Below are 17,245 nucleotides of genomic sequence, written 5' to 3'. Positions count from 1 at the left end.
ATTGACGATGTTTCACTGTTAAACAGGTTTCTGCAATCTTTATCACCTCAATCAGTCATCAAAATGAATCAACTAATATTACCAACACCAATTTAAGCAGCTTCAAGCAGTCCAAAAAAATCTATAAATATGAGATTGTACTGTTGCCCAAGTATGACCTTCTCCAATTATCGCCACAAATAGATCACAATATATAATATACACATGCTTTAATAAATATAACCTACTTTTCTAATTGATTTACATGAGGGGAATTTTCTTTTTGGAGTTGCTTTCTTTTAATTTCTTGTGTCGCTCAACTACACTGTTGAGTGATTAAAACATTTAAAATTTTGAATTTTAATATTAAAATAAATAAACACTTGATAAATTAAAATTGTTGTTTTCTGAAATTTCGTTATAATATTAGATAATAAACCACATGTTTAATGTGTATGAGTTTATTGAAGCTATTGTACTTGTACCGTTGTGTTTCAACTGATGTCGACTAACTGATTAGTTGTTAGTTGGTATGAGATTGTTACAATGGTTATTTTGTCTATTTGTTAGTTGGATATACCTTTAAGTATATAAGTTGGTCTAATCTCTATTTGTTGAGCAAGGAAATTAGTATTATCTTTTCATCTTTCATTTTTCTTTTTCTATCAATTCTTTTTACTTTGTTGTTCATCTTTAATCAGTTTTCCAACATGGTATCAGAGTTATGATCCATGGCTATTTTCAGCAAATTCGAGTGTTAAATCTATGTGTTTCTTCTGTGTTTAAGTAGCAACAATGGTGTTGATCGAAAATCCTAATCAAAGTGATAGTCTTGCAGTCATTTCTTTAAATCCTACAATGATCAATCCTGAATCTACAACTTTGCTTTCCACCAAGAACATTGTGTTACTAGCGGATGAATCAATTACCTTACATGGAGAAATAATTGGTTATATTTGCATTTGTCAGTTTTTACTTCATTTGCAATTTTGTAATAGCCTTACTGAGAAAAAAAAATGAGAAATAAGCTTTCAGCTAAACTCTATTTATTTGTTTCAATCAAACTCTGATTAGTCTAAATATATTTTTTTATTATTTGACCTATGAATTTAGCCTATAGATAGGCTCTTTTACAACCTTAGAAAATATACCCATTAGAGATTAGAACTCATAATACATTTAGAGAATTTTGTGTTTACGTTTTGAAGGTTCTTTGTTTTCGAGGTTTAGTTTTTATCCCCATATTTTGTACTATTTGATCTTTTGCCATTATAGTCAAATTATCTTTGCCCGTGGTTTTTATCCTCTTTGGAAGAGTTTTTCCACCTTTAATTTGTGTGTTCCATTTCTCAATTTATTTTACTATTTTTTTTACTTGTTGCTTAATCGAGTTTGAAGTTAAAGTTTCATATGGAAATTCTGAATTTCAATAGTTATGAAATAACTTATAATGTCTAGAAAAAGTGTTAATTGAGAAAATTATCTTAATTGAGGGGTTAATTGAGCAAGGACTGAATTGTATGAATTGTGAAATTTGGGGCAAAATAGAAATTAACATTTTGCACTAAAACTGTTTTAGACAGCAGCAGTAGTCTAACTTTGAAAAATCACTAAAAATTATAGAAATCGAATTAGAGGATGAATAAAATATGAAATTAAATCTTATTGAGTCTAGTTTCTTATAAAAGAAATTATGTAAGCAATGGAATTGTAAATCATGAGATACAATAACTTTTGTGAGACAAGGTCAGAATGATTTCGAGTTCCCCTGTTCTGACTTTGGAAAATCATAAAAAATTGGATAAAAATAATTAGGGGCTTAATTTTATATTTTTAGAATCCTGAATGAGTCTATTTTCAATAGAAACAAACGAGGACATCATTCGAATCCTGTACAAGAAGATAATTTATTTTTAGTGAAGAAGGGTCGGAACTGTCAGACAGCAGAACATGGGAGACTTTAATGAATAAAATGTATTAATTGGCCCAACCAAAAATTATGAAATTTTTATGGTAAGAAGGTATATGAGTCTAGTTTCAAGGAAAATTAGAAGATCTTAATTTGGAATTCTTTAGCTCACGATAAAAATAATTCAGTGACTATGACACAGATGGACAGCTTGAATATTCACATAAGTAGATAGTGAAAATTATGGATAATGCTACCTACAAGTGTGTTGTTTATACTAAGGATGTGGAATGGAGAGGAGGAGGAGGAAAAATATGTATGAATATTCAGCTAGCATGGCTAATTTGTATGTTTTTGGCTCAAGGACTAAATTGAATAAAAGTAAAACTTTATGGGTAATTTTGTAAAAATGTTGAAAATGACTAAATTGAAGGGAATGAATTGTTTTATTATCTAAATTAATAAATTGAATGAAATTATCAATTTAAGATTGGGTGAAATTTGGGAATATGGTAAATTACCAATATGCCCCTAAATCTTGGTATTTCTGCAATTTAGTCAGGTAGGTTCGTATATCCTGCATGAGCATGTAAATATGAAAATTTAAGTATTGTATCGCATTTTATATGATATTTTGAATTGAATATATGAAAAGAATGTTACATGAAACATGAAAATGAATACTAAATAATATAAATTAATTGAAATTATTCTGAAAATCTCGGTAATGCCTCGTATCCTATCCCGGTCTCAGGTACGGGTATGGGGTATTACATTCTTTCCATATGTGTCCCAATAAAAAATGATTCTCCACATACAGTTCGGTTAAAGGTGGAGTTGTGCGCATGGGAAACGATTTATCTAGTAAGGTAATTGGTATTGGTACTGTTAAAATTAGGATACACGATGGGACGATTAAGACACTATCAAATGTCTGCTATGTACCTGCTTTACGAAAGAATCTCATCTCCTTGAGTATTTTAGACTTGAAAGGATGCATAATCAACATCGAGTAGAGCGACATTAAAGTATCTCGTAGAGCTCTCGTTTTGTTAAAAGGTATAAGAACCAGCAATCTTTATATTCTGGAAGGTACTATAGTGATCGGTGAAATCGGACGTCCCTTGTCCATTACGGATTCGAAGTCAAGTCGTTTAGAACGGAGACAACTTGGTCATAGGAGGGAAAAAAGTATGACCGTTTCGTTGAAGAGAGGTTCTCTTTTGGATGCAATTTTTGAAAAGTTAGGGCGCTGTTTTTGTGAAAATCAGACCCGGGTTAATTTTGATTTGGTAGTGCACAAGTCGATGGCTAGAAGTCTTCCAAATTCTAAGCACAGATTCGACTCAATTAATTTCCTGCATAGTTCAAGATAGGCTCGTGGCGAGCTTTGGCAAAGATGGCGTTGTGAAAATATGAATTAAGGTGGAGATTTTTAATAAATATTTACGAGTCCGCTTTACGGTAATTGTAACGGCCCAAATTTCAGTGATATCGGAACAGTGATTTGATATCACTAAATCCGACAAGTATGTTTAAAAATTTAATAAATTAATAATTATGAGTCAAGTGTGAATTTAGAAGAATTTTGAATTAGTGAATTTTGTGTAAAAAAAAAAGAGAGAAAAGAATTTAATAAGTAAATTGGGTCTAAAACGAGGTATCGAGACCTCAAATTCATAAACCGAGCCATAAATATTTTTAGAAATATTTATGGAGTGTAAATAAGTTAGTGTTAAAGTTTCGTCAAGAAATTTTAAGATTTCGGTAGTTAATTAGGTGAAAAGGACTAAATTGAACTAATTGTAAAATTATGAGAGGTGATTAAATAGCTTAAGTATTTAAAAAGATGGATTTAAAGAGCAATTAGACCCAAAGGTTAATGGCTGGACGGTTTGGGTATGAAATAAGCAAGAAAACAATGTGAACAAGGGGCAAAATTGGAAATAGCATAAAAGTTAGTAATTAAATAATGATGTAATTGAAAAATCTAGACATTTTCTTCATCTTTCTCAGCCAGAAACGTCGTACCAGGTCTGCTGGTTTTTCATATTTTTACACCATATCAAGAGAAACGAGATTCAAGTCGTGATCGAGGGAAAAATAAAGTTTACGAGGAATAGGCTCGATTGCTAATATTTTATATCGAGGTAAGTTCATATGATTTTTAATAATGCAATGTGTAATTTAATGTTTTGAAATGAAAATTTCATGAATGATATTGTATATTATTGTATATAAAATGTCATTAAACTATGATAGTTGTAAAATGATATTTGAATAAAAGTACAATTTAAATGGAACAACGGACTTGAGTACTTTCATTCAGTGGCTAAGACGAATTGACGGAAAAGACCATGGTTGGACCATGGCAGCATGTGAAATGTGATTTCCGTATAAGACCATAGCTAGGCTATGGCTTCGGAGAAATGTGATTTGTGCTTCCGTATAAGACCATATCCGGGATATGGCATCGGTGTGATATGTGCTACTGTATAAGACCATATCTGGGATATGGCATCAGTGTGATATGTGATCCGTATAAGACCATGGCTGGGCTATGGCCTCGGTATGTGATATGGGACTATGTGCAAGACTATAATTTTACTATGGCATTGTGATAATGAGGTACTCAATTCCGTAGTTGTTCCCTAATTTGATTATGAACGAAAATGTAAAATGGCCCGAAAAGATTAAGAATTGGTGAATACTATGAAAATGACACGATTTGGAATAAGTTCTTGATACTTGATGACATTGAGATTATGAATCTATGCTTATGAAGCATAATTATGTGTTCTTACCATGATGGATGAAATGATATTGTATGGATTTAGTGAATAATAGTGGTGAATGAATAAATATGGCCTTGGCAGTTTTGGATTACTGCAGTAGTGTAACTTTTGAAATTCACCATAAATTGTGGAAATTGAGTTAAGGGCTGAATAAAATATGAGATTAAAGCCTGATGAGTCTAGTTTCATATAGAGGAAACGGTGCATGCAATTGGATTTTATGTTATAAGATATTTAAATTGTTGTGAGACAGAGTTTAAATGACTTCGAGATCCCCTATTCTGATTTTAGAAAATCATTAGAAATTGTACAATTGTGGTGTTTTATCTTAAAAGCATGTTGGTAATTGCTTATTAATTTCATATGGACTTACTAAGCATTTATGCTTACTCCCTCCTTTTCATTCCTTATAATTTTGACAAGCTAGCTCGGAAATCGGGAACGGTCGGAGGCCCACTCACACTATCCGTATACCATCTTGGCATAATGGCTTGTATATTTTGAGTATGGCATGTATAGCATTATAATCATTTTGTATATATGGTCTTATGATATGGTTATTGAGTGGTATGGAAATGCTTGGTAATGATTAGCCATTGGAATGGCTAATCATGATCATATTTGGTGTTATGTATGTCAAATTGCTAGCTAATCCATGGAAACCATGAAATAGGTAAAATTTACCATAAAATAGATTCAGACAGCAGTAGAGATGAGAATTTGAAAAATCACTAAAAATAGTAGAAATGGAATTAAATAATGAATAAGTTATGGAATCGAAGCTTGATGAGTCTATTTTCATATGGAAGAAGCGAAACAGGTATATGATCTATATTTTATGAGATGTTTAAATTTTTGTGAAACAGGGCCAGAGCAATTTCTGGATCCCCTGTTCTGAATTTGGAAATTCACCATAAATTTTAAAAAGATAATTAGAAGTCATGCTTTATATGTACAGATTCCTTATTGAGTCTAGTTTTATTAGAAACAAACAGCATAGTCATTTAAGCTCTGTACAGGGAGATATCTGATTCGTAATACATAGAGGTCAGAGTAGTCGAACCCTGAAACAGGGGAGACTTTAACTAATAAACTGTACTAATTGGCCCAACCAAAAAATTCTAGAAAAAAATTAGTAGATAGATATATGAGTCTAGTTTCAGGAAAAATTTACGGAATTGGATTTCGAGTTTCGGAACTCGAGATATGAATTTTTAAGAAACTATGACGCAGTTGGACAGCTTGTCCGAATTTGTTTAAGTGCTCAAATAAGTTTAGTAATGCCTCGTGCTCGACTCTGGCGACGGTCTCGGGTAAGGGGGCATTACAGTAATTAAGTCTCAAAAATGCATTTTCCGACACTAACGACTATCGGGTCGTTACAGGCGTTGTGGAAATATGAGTTAAGGTGGATATTTGTTGAGTATGACTCCTATTTCAGTCAAATTTGAGAAATAATCTTTCAGTTAAACTCTGTTTATTTGTTTTAATCAAACTATGATTAGTCTAGATTATTTTATTATTATTTGACTTATGAATTTAACCTATAAATAGGCTCTTTTATAACCTTAGAAAAAACACCCGTTAGAGATTAGAACTCATAACACATTTAGAGAATTTTGTGTTTACGTTTTGAGGGTTCTTTATTTTCGGGGTTTAATTTTTATCTTCATATTTTATTCTATTCGTTCTTTTGCCGTTATAGTAAAATTATTTTTGCTCGTGATTTTTATCCTCTTTGAATATATATATAAAGGAGGATATAATTCGAAGAAATAAAAAGATTATAGCACATTTTATAATTCAAAATTAATAATAAAAAATTGATAAATAAAAATACACTCCTAAAAATTAGAAGTAAGCAGAAACAATGGATCCTTCCTGTAGAGAGTTATTAGCATCTTCCTCAAGCAATTGTATAATATAAACGGGTGGTTCTTCGAAGAGAGTTAATTGATTTAAGCTTCCTAATGTCGTCTTTATCAAACAGCAGCTATCTTATTGCTTTCGCGCAAAATATATTTGAATTTATAAATTGATATATATTTAAAAAAAAATTACGAATCCGTTCATCGAAATTGCTCTCTACACCATCTTAATTAACCTTAAGAAAAAAATTCTGATTAATTTCTCTTTTAGTATTTTCTTTTGTAATTTTACTTTAAAAATCATGGAAATTTTGTAAAGAAAATGTAAGATATAAAATTGAAAGTTTAATATTAAAAAAAAAAAAGAAAAAAGAAAACTGGTGCGATGTTAACTATATTTGTTGCGTGTTGAGTATGATGAAAATATAAAATTAACTTTCACGACAAGAGTTTGTAAAATGTTAATAAATCCAATATTAAAAAAGTTTTAAAGATTCACTTTACGTAAGTACTTAAATTCTTACTTGCTAAGCAATTTCTATAAAAGATAAAAGGGCGATATTTTTAAGAAACAGACCACATTATTAGGATTGAATATGCGGTCTCCACATGTTACTCAACAATGGGCAAATGAAGATAGAAGATCCTCCTCTTGTCACTGTCACCACTCCCACTGCTAGCTATCATTATTAGCCCCCAATCATCACAACCGTCCCCTCTCACTAACACAATTTATAATATGTTTAATGTATTTTCATAGTATGAGTGGCTTTAAGTTTAAGTTCAGAAATTTAAACGCCACTGATGAATGAAATTCACGTATTAGTCGCAATAAAAGCACTAATAAATGAAATTTATTTTGATAGGGATTGAAGTTTGACTTTAGAGGTAACTTAGCTCATGAACGTGATTAATGAGTCAATCTATATCAAAATTCAACTTGTTTAGATGGCCATATATTAGGTTTCTATTTTCTTCTCTTAGGACTGGACTATCTGTTTGTCCTTGAACGATTTGATTGTGAATTTTTTAAGATCCATTATTTATTAATTGAAAATTCATTTAAATTAATTACAAATATTAATATAATATTTAATCAGACAAATCCCAAATACTTTTTTATTTATAAAGTAATGAGAGATGATTATTTGAATTTGAAATTTGATTATATTAATCAGACAAATCCCAAATACTTATATATTTTTCTGCTATTATAATATCAATAGACAAATTGAATAAACTTAAATACACACAAATGGTTACCATTATAACAATGACGTGATTAGGAAACGAACTTGTAATATTTAATAATAATAAAAAGTTACTTGGATGTTTAATTCAAACCTTGTTTTGTCGTGATGTGCTCGGAGCACGAGGTTTATGCTATGTGTGCTCATGCTTTTGTGTGTATTAGGATTTAGGAGTGATTTGAATCACAGAGATTTTCAGGCGATCAGGACAAGCAGCTTGTATTGTTTTCACACGCCATAACATTTGAACGCAAAATTTGGGGATTTTGAAATTAACGTGGCATGAGGAAGAGGGCCAGCGGTGAACTGTTCCATCAGGTCAGGGACAAATTCAGGGCCTTTCTATCTGTTGGTTAAACCTGTGTCTTTACAACTTTGTAACCTCTTGAGTCTTGAAGTGAAGACTACATTCATCATTTGAATTAAATGAAAATAAATAATAACATAAAATTATTAGAATGGATCAGATTTATTACCCATATTCATCACTTGTTTATGTTACGATTTATTTTTGCACTTTTGGTGGAAGTTATTCACTACATGGCAGATGAAGTTGATATACCATTAAGGGGTACCAGAATGTCTAATTGTAACAATAAGACTACTCCTTTTATCAAATATCAAGTAAATTGCGCCTTGAGTAACAACATGACATCTCAAGTTAAGAAAAACTCTTACGACTCTATATTTTCTTTGTCAAATGTAAATGCAATCAATAGAACATTTCAGTTCCCATCTAATGTAACCGCAATTAACAAGGTTTTCTTGTATTTCCCATAAAGCCAAGTGTCATTAACTTGGACAATTGGCTTACAATGAGGTAACGCCCTGAAAATTAAAAAACAAATACAGTGGAATATCTTTACACATGGAACGGGCTCATCTAACAAAAGCCAATAATGTCCAAAAAATACGGTGGAACATCTTTACACCATATAGGTCCTTCATCACTATTTGTTTGGCACTCCACGCTTTTCAATATGATACTATGTAATCGTATTGGTTTTGCATTTCTGCCACCAAGACAATTATTAAAATAGTGGGCTTCGCCTCAATCAACAACCTGATACATCTGTTGATTAACTTTGTATCTAATTTTCAATGATCTTGGCTCAACCTTGCAACAATACAAGTATGTGGTCCCTCATACTTCTGTATCTCCCACACTTGAGATTGCTTAATAAATGCAACTTTGACCCTCAACTTGCTCCCACCAGCTATATTCCAACACTCTTCCACGTATAGCATCGGGTTTGAAATGGCTGCTTTGTAGTCCACCGGTACTTTTAAACTGTAATCTTTTATTGCAAAAACACATAACTCCTAATCTAGATATTGCAACCCAACACGAAGCTCTTTTGTTTCCTTATCTTTTGGCAATACATGACTGGGTACTATTTTTGGTTACTTCGGGAACTCAACAGCATGGGCAACATCAAGGATTATGGTCGATAAATATTCAGTGGGCTGGAATTGGATTACCATGCCACCCAAAGCTTGACCAGTCTAGGGGAACTCATGAAATTCTTGAACTTGATCTTCATCACATTCATCATTGAAAACTTCATATATGAATATTGGTCGCTAAATTCATCAACATCGTCATTTAGGACCTCCTCATCTTGCTCCTATTTTTCTTCTATACCATATTGTAACCCTATGTTATTTTCAAACCGAATGATCGATGGTTAGATATAGTTAGGGTAGCAACTAGATGTCGATGTTGCACCACATTTAGTTAGATTGACCAAATTGATGTTACGATCGAAGTTGTAACAACATTGAGCTCCCAAATTATATTGATTTATTGGAGTAACGTCAATTACAACATCCTCTGATGATGTTCATTGAATATCCTCCTTTGCTTCAACATTGTTGCATTCTAACTCAGCATACAACTTAGCAACATGTAGGTCCGTGTATTTGGTATGTGCATATGCCATTGTATTCACATCTTCATTGTCAACAAGTTCCAATAGATGATAAATACAATGATTGGATGACATTGGGTATCTGAAGAAGAGCCTTGATATCATCCTTCCACAATGGCAAGTTGATTTTGCGTCAACTTTCTTACTTCATTAATCCTAGCATCTCAAGTGAACCTTACATCGACCTGTTGATTCGATTAAAAAAACGGCACCAATTTCAAATAGGTAAATTTGACCTTTGTAGTATACATATGCAACGAAATCGTTCACCATTTTCACGGTTTTTTTTTTTAGATCTTCACTATTGATTTTTTTTCCCAGTTAAGTGGGGTTTTTTTTATTACGGTTGTTTTGAATTTCAAAGTGTGGCTTTAAATCAAAAAAGTTATTTTTGCTCCCAAATTCCCACAATGAAAGGGCTTATTTGTGAACAAGATCCTACTCCCTTCACGCAGACCAGCCTACCCCAATTTGTCATTTTAGGTGACGATTTGCCCTCACATATCACACTCTCATATTATTTTGATAATTAATTGATGGCATATTAGATAAATAAAATTTTTTTATATTATTTGGGTCAAAAATCAATAAAAATTACAAAATTTAAACTATAGTATTTCAAATTTGATTCTCGCGAAAATTGTCTTTAAATTTTATTTTTATTTGATTTCAACACATATATATTTTATGTAATTATGTTTGTGTAAATTTTAAAAATATATTAAAACTATATAAAAATAAATTGTTAATACGTTAAAAATTATAAAATGAACAATAATTAGTTTATAAAACTTAAATTCGAATATGGCATATAAAAGAAGTAGGAGGCAGATGCAGAATTATGTATGAATAGCAAAGGAGTGTGAGGAGCCTGAGTCAGATGGACCCCACGGTATAGTCGAATCCACGCGAGAAAGGACCCACATGTACTCACCCCCAAAGCCATAGACTATCTTAGCTAGGTTTTTCTTTCCATTTAAAGCTTTGTTTGATGACTGAAATATGAATACTATATTAAAAAGACGGAGAAAATAAAATAATATGTGAATAAACAAAAAAATATAAATAATATAATATTTATCTACCTTCAAGACAAACATATCATTATCTCGTACGGGAAACTCATCATTACAGTTCTATGGGATAGGTAAAAAAAAAAAAAACTAAATTTATTTATTCTCTCACTCTCTCATTGGGAGGCGTACATGAGGGGCCTAGCTTTTGCTTTATATATCTTCACCTTTGCAGCTGCTTTGCTTTGCTTTGAGTTGTTACCAAAAACAAAACCCATCTCTCTTCTTCTCTTCCCTCATATTCTTTGCACTTGATCTCTTCTTGTTAAAACAACCCCCCAAAGTTGGAGCTTCCTTAGCTGTGTTGGATATTTTGTTTTATTTTTCTGTTGCATGGATGGATCCTTCTACCAGACAACACCAGGTATATACATATATATGTTATGATAAGGGTTATATATGTATATAGTATTTATGATAAAGAACAAGTGTTTCTATATATGTTTCGCGATGTAGGTAGAGCTTTGTGAATTTTGGGAGGTTTGCTTTTTATCTGAAAATTCGAAAAGATGTGTTAACTTCAGTTATGCTAATATAATTAGGAGTTGATCGTCTTCTGTTTCTAAAGATCAAAATTATAAAAGGGAAAAGGAAAATAAATTTTGAATATCAACATAAGCTATAGTTTTTTTTTTTATGTATGTTCTTTCACAAATTTATAGAAGTTGTTTTTTCTGTGTCACAGTTGTTCTGATTTGAATTAAGTTAGAACTAATGTTGATTTCTTTCTTTCTTTCTTTCTTTTTCTGTTTCTTATAATCAAGTGAATATTAAAGAGAGAAAGAAAACAAATTGATTAAAAAGGCTCTAAATTCTGAACTATCCCTTCATGACCCCACTGATTAATGATATCAATTGTCCCGATCAATCAAGATATGACCAAGTATTAGATTATAAACCTGATTAAGAACAAATATTTATTTATTGCAATTTGGTCTAATATATATTTTTCATAAAAATTTCAGGAGATGGCTAACCCTTCAATGGAAAACATGTCGGTTAACTCAAAAGGACAACAAGAGAGAAAGCCAAGGCCTCAACATGAACAAGCACTCAAGTGCCCCAGATGTGATTCCATCAACACCAAATTTTGTTATTACAACAACTACAGCCTTTCTCAGCCAAGGTATTTTTGCAAGTCATGCAGGAGGTACTGGACCAAAGGAGGCACATTGAGAAATGTTCCGGTGGGCGGTGGGTGCAGGAAGAACAAAAGATCATCATCATCATCATCATCATCATCAAAGAGAAGCCAAGATCAACCGCTATTAACATCCAATAGTACTAACCCACTCATTTCTGGTCACCTCCCACCTTTGAATTACGACACCAATGACCTAAGCCTGGCCTTTGCTCGGCTCCAAAAACAATCCGGTTTCCCTTTAGGGTTTGATGATTTTGGAAACCCTAGCCTTAACGGTTGTACCAGTAGTACTTCCCCACCCAATCCTGCCATTGTTGATGCACTAAGAAGCAGTTTCCTTGGAAACCAGAACAACTTGCAGAATTTTTACTATGGGTTTGGAAATGAGAATATGGGGGAGGTAGAAGATATGGGGTTTAACGGGGAACTTATGGTACCATATCATAATGAAGAAATGAGTAACGCAAGTACAGTTACAACAATGAAGCAAGAGCTGTCCATTGCCGACTTTGATTCTGGAAGAGGAACCTGGAATGGCTTCAATTCATCTTGGCATGGACTTCTCAATAGCCCTCTAATGTAGTAAAAAGAAAAGAGAAAAAAAAAAAAAGACTTAGTCTTCTGTTCCTTGTTCTTGTCTTTTGTTAATGTCTGAAAGCAGCATATTTCAGTAGCTGTTAATCTTTTTTTTTTTTTTGTGTTAGGAGATTTGATTCATCAGAATCATCAGTGTTTTCCCCTTCTTTTCTTTTCTTTTTTAAAAAGAATTGCCATTTTCATTCTATTATTGGATGATAAGCAAATGATGATTGAAATTTGTTTGGTAACCAATTAAGGGAATTTGCAGAAGATGGTAGAGAAAAAAGAATGAAAGAGTGAGAGGGATGTTTCATGGATTTGTCTGTCAGGTCTGAACTGTCTGAAAAACATATATTATTAATGTTAGGTTTATTTGCATTTGCAGAACCATCGGATTTTGAATCAGTTGATGTTTTCTAGATATTCTGTCATCATAACTTATTACTTTCAGCTTCCTGTAGATTCCAATAATAAAAACAGATTATTAAATTCACATGTCAGTAATAAGAAATAAATATATATAGATCATGATCTCTCTCAATTCAGTGAGACAAGGAAAAGCACTAATCCCAGACAAAATCTTACTTAAAGATATTGTCACCTTGATGGAACAATTGTTAGAAAATTAGCTTAAACATTCTACGGCTAATAAAATACTGTTTCAGCGTTGAATCACAGTGGGATTATGGTGGTATACCTCACTATGCTTTTTATAAATTAAATAATGCCTTCAATAAAATTTTTAAAGATTATTATTTAATATGATAATTTTTATACAATATTTATTTTTACTTCTTAAAAGAATTTAAAATCACTTTAAATAATATTCTTGCCAACAAAATAAATTTATCATGTTTTAAAATAACAGTATTGTTTTAAATCGCATATTAAGTGACCGTAGATAGGAGTAGTTATTAAAATATTTATTTATTTTGTGAAAGGTGTTATTAAAATATATTTATTATGATATCTTACCAGGAGTACGAAGAAAAGAAATACGAGTGTGGACAATACACATCTTTTTTAGTAATTCCTCCACACAAATTGAGTCTTAACGCAATCCAAGTTTTGGATTTAATTTATTATTTTAATCCAATAAAATAACCAACTTAATTCGTTGTGATGCACTTTGATTAAAATATCATGTTTATTGTTTGTCGAGTATCCACTTAGAGCAGCAAGTTTTGACAATATTTATGCTTTCACTCCTTCAACAAGCAAACGGGAGTAGGGTAATTAATTATTCATTGTATAAATAAATATTTAATTATGGTTTGTTTTCTTTAAAGAAGATTTAAAACTAAACCTAGTCATTCTACATCCTCCAAGTCTTAATCAATAATTCTGGTAGCTATAAATTTGGACACCGATGCTATATTTGAAAGTTAAAAGAGTTGCTCGATTTCCTTCACGATGAACGTAGTAGAACTCAACCACCCAATCTCATCTCATCGTTTTCCATACATCTCTTAACACAACATCATTATGAATCCCCAATATTACTTTATTTACCAACCCAACAGCCTCTATATTATCTGTTTTCAATATAATCCTCCTTGCACCAATATTCCAAGCATATTGTAGCCCATTGTGCAATACCCATACCTCAGCCTCAATAATGGAGCAGATGTTAGATGTTTAGATATCAAAATGAGAAAAATATATAATTTAGGTATCATTTTATAAGTTAAATCTTCTTTTCTAAATAAACCTAAAGGTTTGAGTGATGGAAATATCAACTTAGAAAAAAAAATTATAACAAAATTTTTTTTTAAACATCAAAATAAAAAATAATATAATTTAGATACCAGCTTATAAATTAAGCACTTATTTTATTATGAAGGAACTGACACCGGCTTTACTTTTAACTATTTTTTATATGACCGACAATTTGAAGCTACTTTCATACTGCAAATTGGACTCAATTGGATCACAAGTTGAAATCAATCTGACTCCTCGCCCAGTCGGTTAAACTTTACTTAAGCAGTTTGATTTCTGAATTCATTTTTAAAGAATACTTTAAATATTTAAAAATCATTTTAATGTTAAATAAACATTAATATTTAAATAATTAATTAAGAAAAATAAGTAATTAAGTTAAGAAGTTAAATATTTAAATTTCAAAATTTATAAAGATATATATATTTTTTTATGGATTTTATTAATAATTAATTATATATATAGTTGCCAATAGAATCTAAACTTTGTCAGTATTGACATTGTTGTCACTATATGAAGACGTAAGTTAAAATACATTGAAGTCTATTTATCCTTTTATTTAAAAATTGAGAGGTTACGGGTAATTCTAGCAATTGTATAACTAAATTTACTTAAGTCTGGACTCTCCATTCAATTGAATAACAAATTAATTTTTTCTTGGACTCAAAAATAGAATACTTTGATTTCCAACTAATCTAACCTAAATAACATTTTAATACATAATTTAAAAAAAACTAATATGTTTGAAGTAAAATGTAATTTTCCGAAACCAAAAAAATAAATTGAGATGGAGGTTTGGAAAAAGTCTACTACCAAGATAATAAATATCCATATAGACCCAATAGGCAGCCCAAAATACAATATGACAAGTTCAAAACTTGCATTAGCAATGTAGTCCGTATCAGTGATAAGCCTAAATTACTAGTTAAACACAGACGGGGAAGATAGACCCCCAAACTATCAGCAAACAGGCACCGACGATTCAATCCTTGTGGAGCTTCATCAATGACAAATATTTATAAATGTCAAATGAAGAAATTAAATTATTTTTAAATATAAAATCTTAATTAATAAATTTTAAAAATTAAGAATGCAATTCGTATTTCAACAAATGTAAAATAGCAACATATTAAATAATAACGTCATCTCATAATTTATTTAGGTAATTTATTTTATTAATTAAAAAATAATAAGTTATGATTAAATTTAAATAAAATAATACATTTTTATCATAATAGTCATTTAAATTGGATGAAATCGAGTTACCTAAACTTTAATTAAAATTATTTAATTTCATTAGCTCTAGCCATTACGGACGAAATGAGGTGAAATATAGTAATATAAGTATTGAATGTATTATTTAGAGAACCAATTTTTTATCAATAGCAATGGTGTAGATACGAAATTAGCAATTTTTTTACAAATTGAAAAAAAAAAGTCATGATTATAATATAACTTTTCCATTCCTTTAGAAAAAAGAGAATTTATCAAACATCCAATAAAAATCATAGGAATAGATGGTAATGAAATCATAATTCAATATAAAGCTGAAAATATACCAATCTATAGAAATAATATAACGCTTGTGATACGTAAAATATTATGCTTTCCAGCAATAAATGGAGGTATATTATTAGGTAATAATTTTATATATCAACATTTACCATTTTCTATTGATAAAAATTTAATTATGTTATCTGTAGATAAAACATCTGTAGAAATACCATTAGTAGAAAATCATAAATTTGTTTGTGATAAAAACTTTACACCACCAAGAAAAGAACAAATTCATCAACTTGAAACAAGTCATTGGTTGTTTAAAATATTAGAAAATAATTTTAGCGAAGAACCATTAAAATTATGGCAAAATAGCCCTAGATATTGTGAAATTAAATTAGAAAATCCCAACAAAATTATTAGAGTTAAACCAATGATCTATACTAAACAAGATATAGATGAATTTGATATACAAATTAAAGAATTATTAGAAAAATGATTAATAGAAACAACTAATAGTCCAGCCTTTATGGTTAGAAATCATGCCGAAATAAAAAGAGGAAAAGTTAGAATAGTTATTAATTATAAAATATTAAATCAAAATATTATTTTTATGGTTTTTTTTTCCAAGAAAGAATGTTTTAATTAATCAAGCTAAACAAGCACAATATTTTAGTAAATTTGACTGTAAATCAGGATTCTGACAAATCATTCTAACAGAAGAGTTCAAGCCTTTGACAACTTTTAGTACATCTAATGGACATTATCAATGGAAAGTGATGCCATTTGGATTAGGTAATACACCTCAAATCTTTCAAAGATAGATGAATTCTATATTTAATAAATATAAAAAAATTTGTGTAGTTTATATAGATGATATTTTAATATTTCCAGACACATAAGAATTACATAGAAAACATTTAAATATCATTTCTCAAGAATTCATAAAACATGGAATTATACTAAGACCTAAGAAAATAGAGCTAGAAAAAACAGAAATAGAATTCTTAGGATTAAAATTATTTACAGATAGTCTTAAACTATAAGATCATATTATAGTAAAAATAAAAAAAATTCATGAAAAAAATTGAAGATAAAAAGCAGCTTCAACAATTTTTAGGAATTATTAATTATGGAAGAAATTTCTTTCCTAACTTATCTGAAAAAATAAGTAGGTTATATGAAAATTTAAAACAAGGATAAACCCTTTATCTGGTCTAAAACAGACTCGGAAATCATAAAAAATTAATCAAAGTCCAAAAGTTTATTTACCTTAATAAGGTGATAAAGTTTAAACCAAATGAAATTAATATATCATATATGAAAAAGAATTATTAGCAATAAAAAGAGGAATAAAAAACTTTCTTATATAATTAACACTTGAAAAATTTATTATAAAAACTTTACTAATAAAAGTTTAGAAACCGTACTTACAAGAATTAGATAGTATAATGAATTATATACTTTTAATTTTAAAGTTTTATATGTAAAATGAAGTAAC

At 30.2% G+C, this 17,245-nt stretch overlaps 1 protein-coding gene across 1 annotated transcript; it reads left to right on the top strand.

Annotated features, from left to right (window-relative positions):
* The first annotated feature begins 10,848 nt into the window (after positions 1-10,848).
* On the top strand, positions 10,849-12,915 carry LOC121229278 (dof zinc finger protein DOF2.1). Its single transcript, XM_041113090.1, has 2 exons — positions 10,849-11,169; positions 11,771-12,915. Exons 1-2 carry the CDS (start codon positions 11,143-11,145, stop codon positions 12,530-12,532), a joined length of 789 nt encoding a protein of 262 aa, XP_040969024.1. The 5' UTR covers positions 10,849-11,142; the 3' UTR covers positions 12,533-12,915.
* Positions 12,916-17,245: the final 4,330 nt, after the last annotated feature.

The sequence above is a fragment of the Gossypium hirsutum genome, chromosome A05 (genome assembly GCF_007990345.1).
Source record: "Gossypium hirsutum isolate 1008001.06 chromosome A05, Gossypium_hirsutum_v2.1, whole genome shotgun sequence".
Taxonomy (NCBI): Eukaryota; Viridiplantae; Streptophyta; class Magnoliopsida; order Malvales; family Malvaceae; genus Gossypium; species Gossypium hirsutum.
The sequence above is the reverse complement of the archived record's forward strand: the minus strand, read 5'-3'. Positions and strand labels throughout refer to the sequence as shown.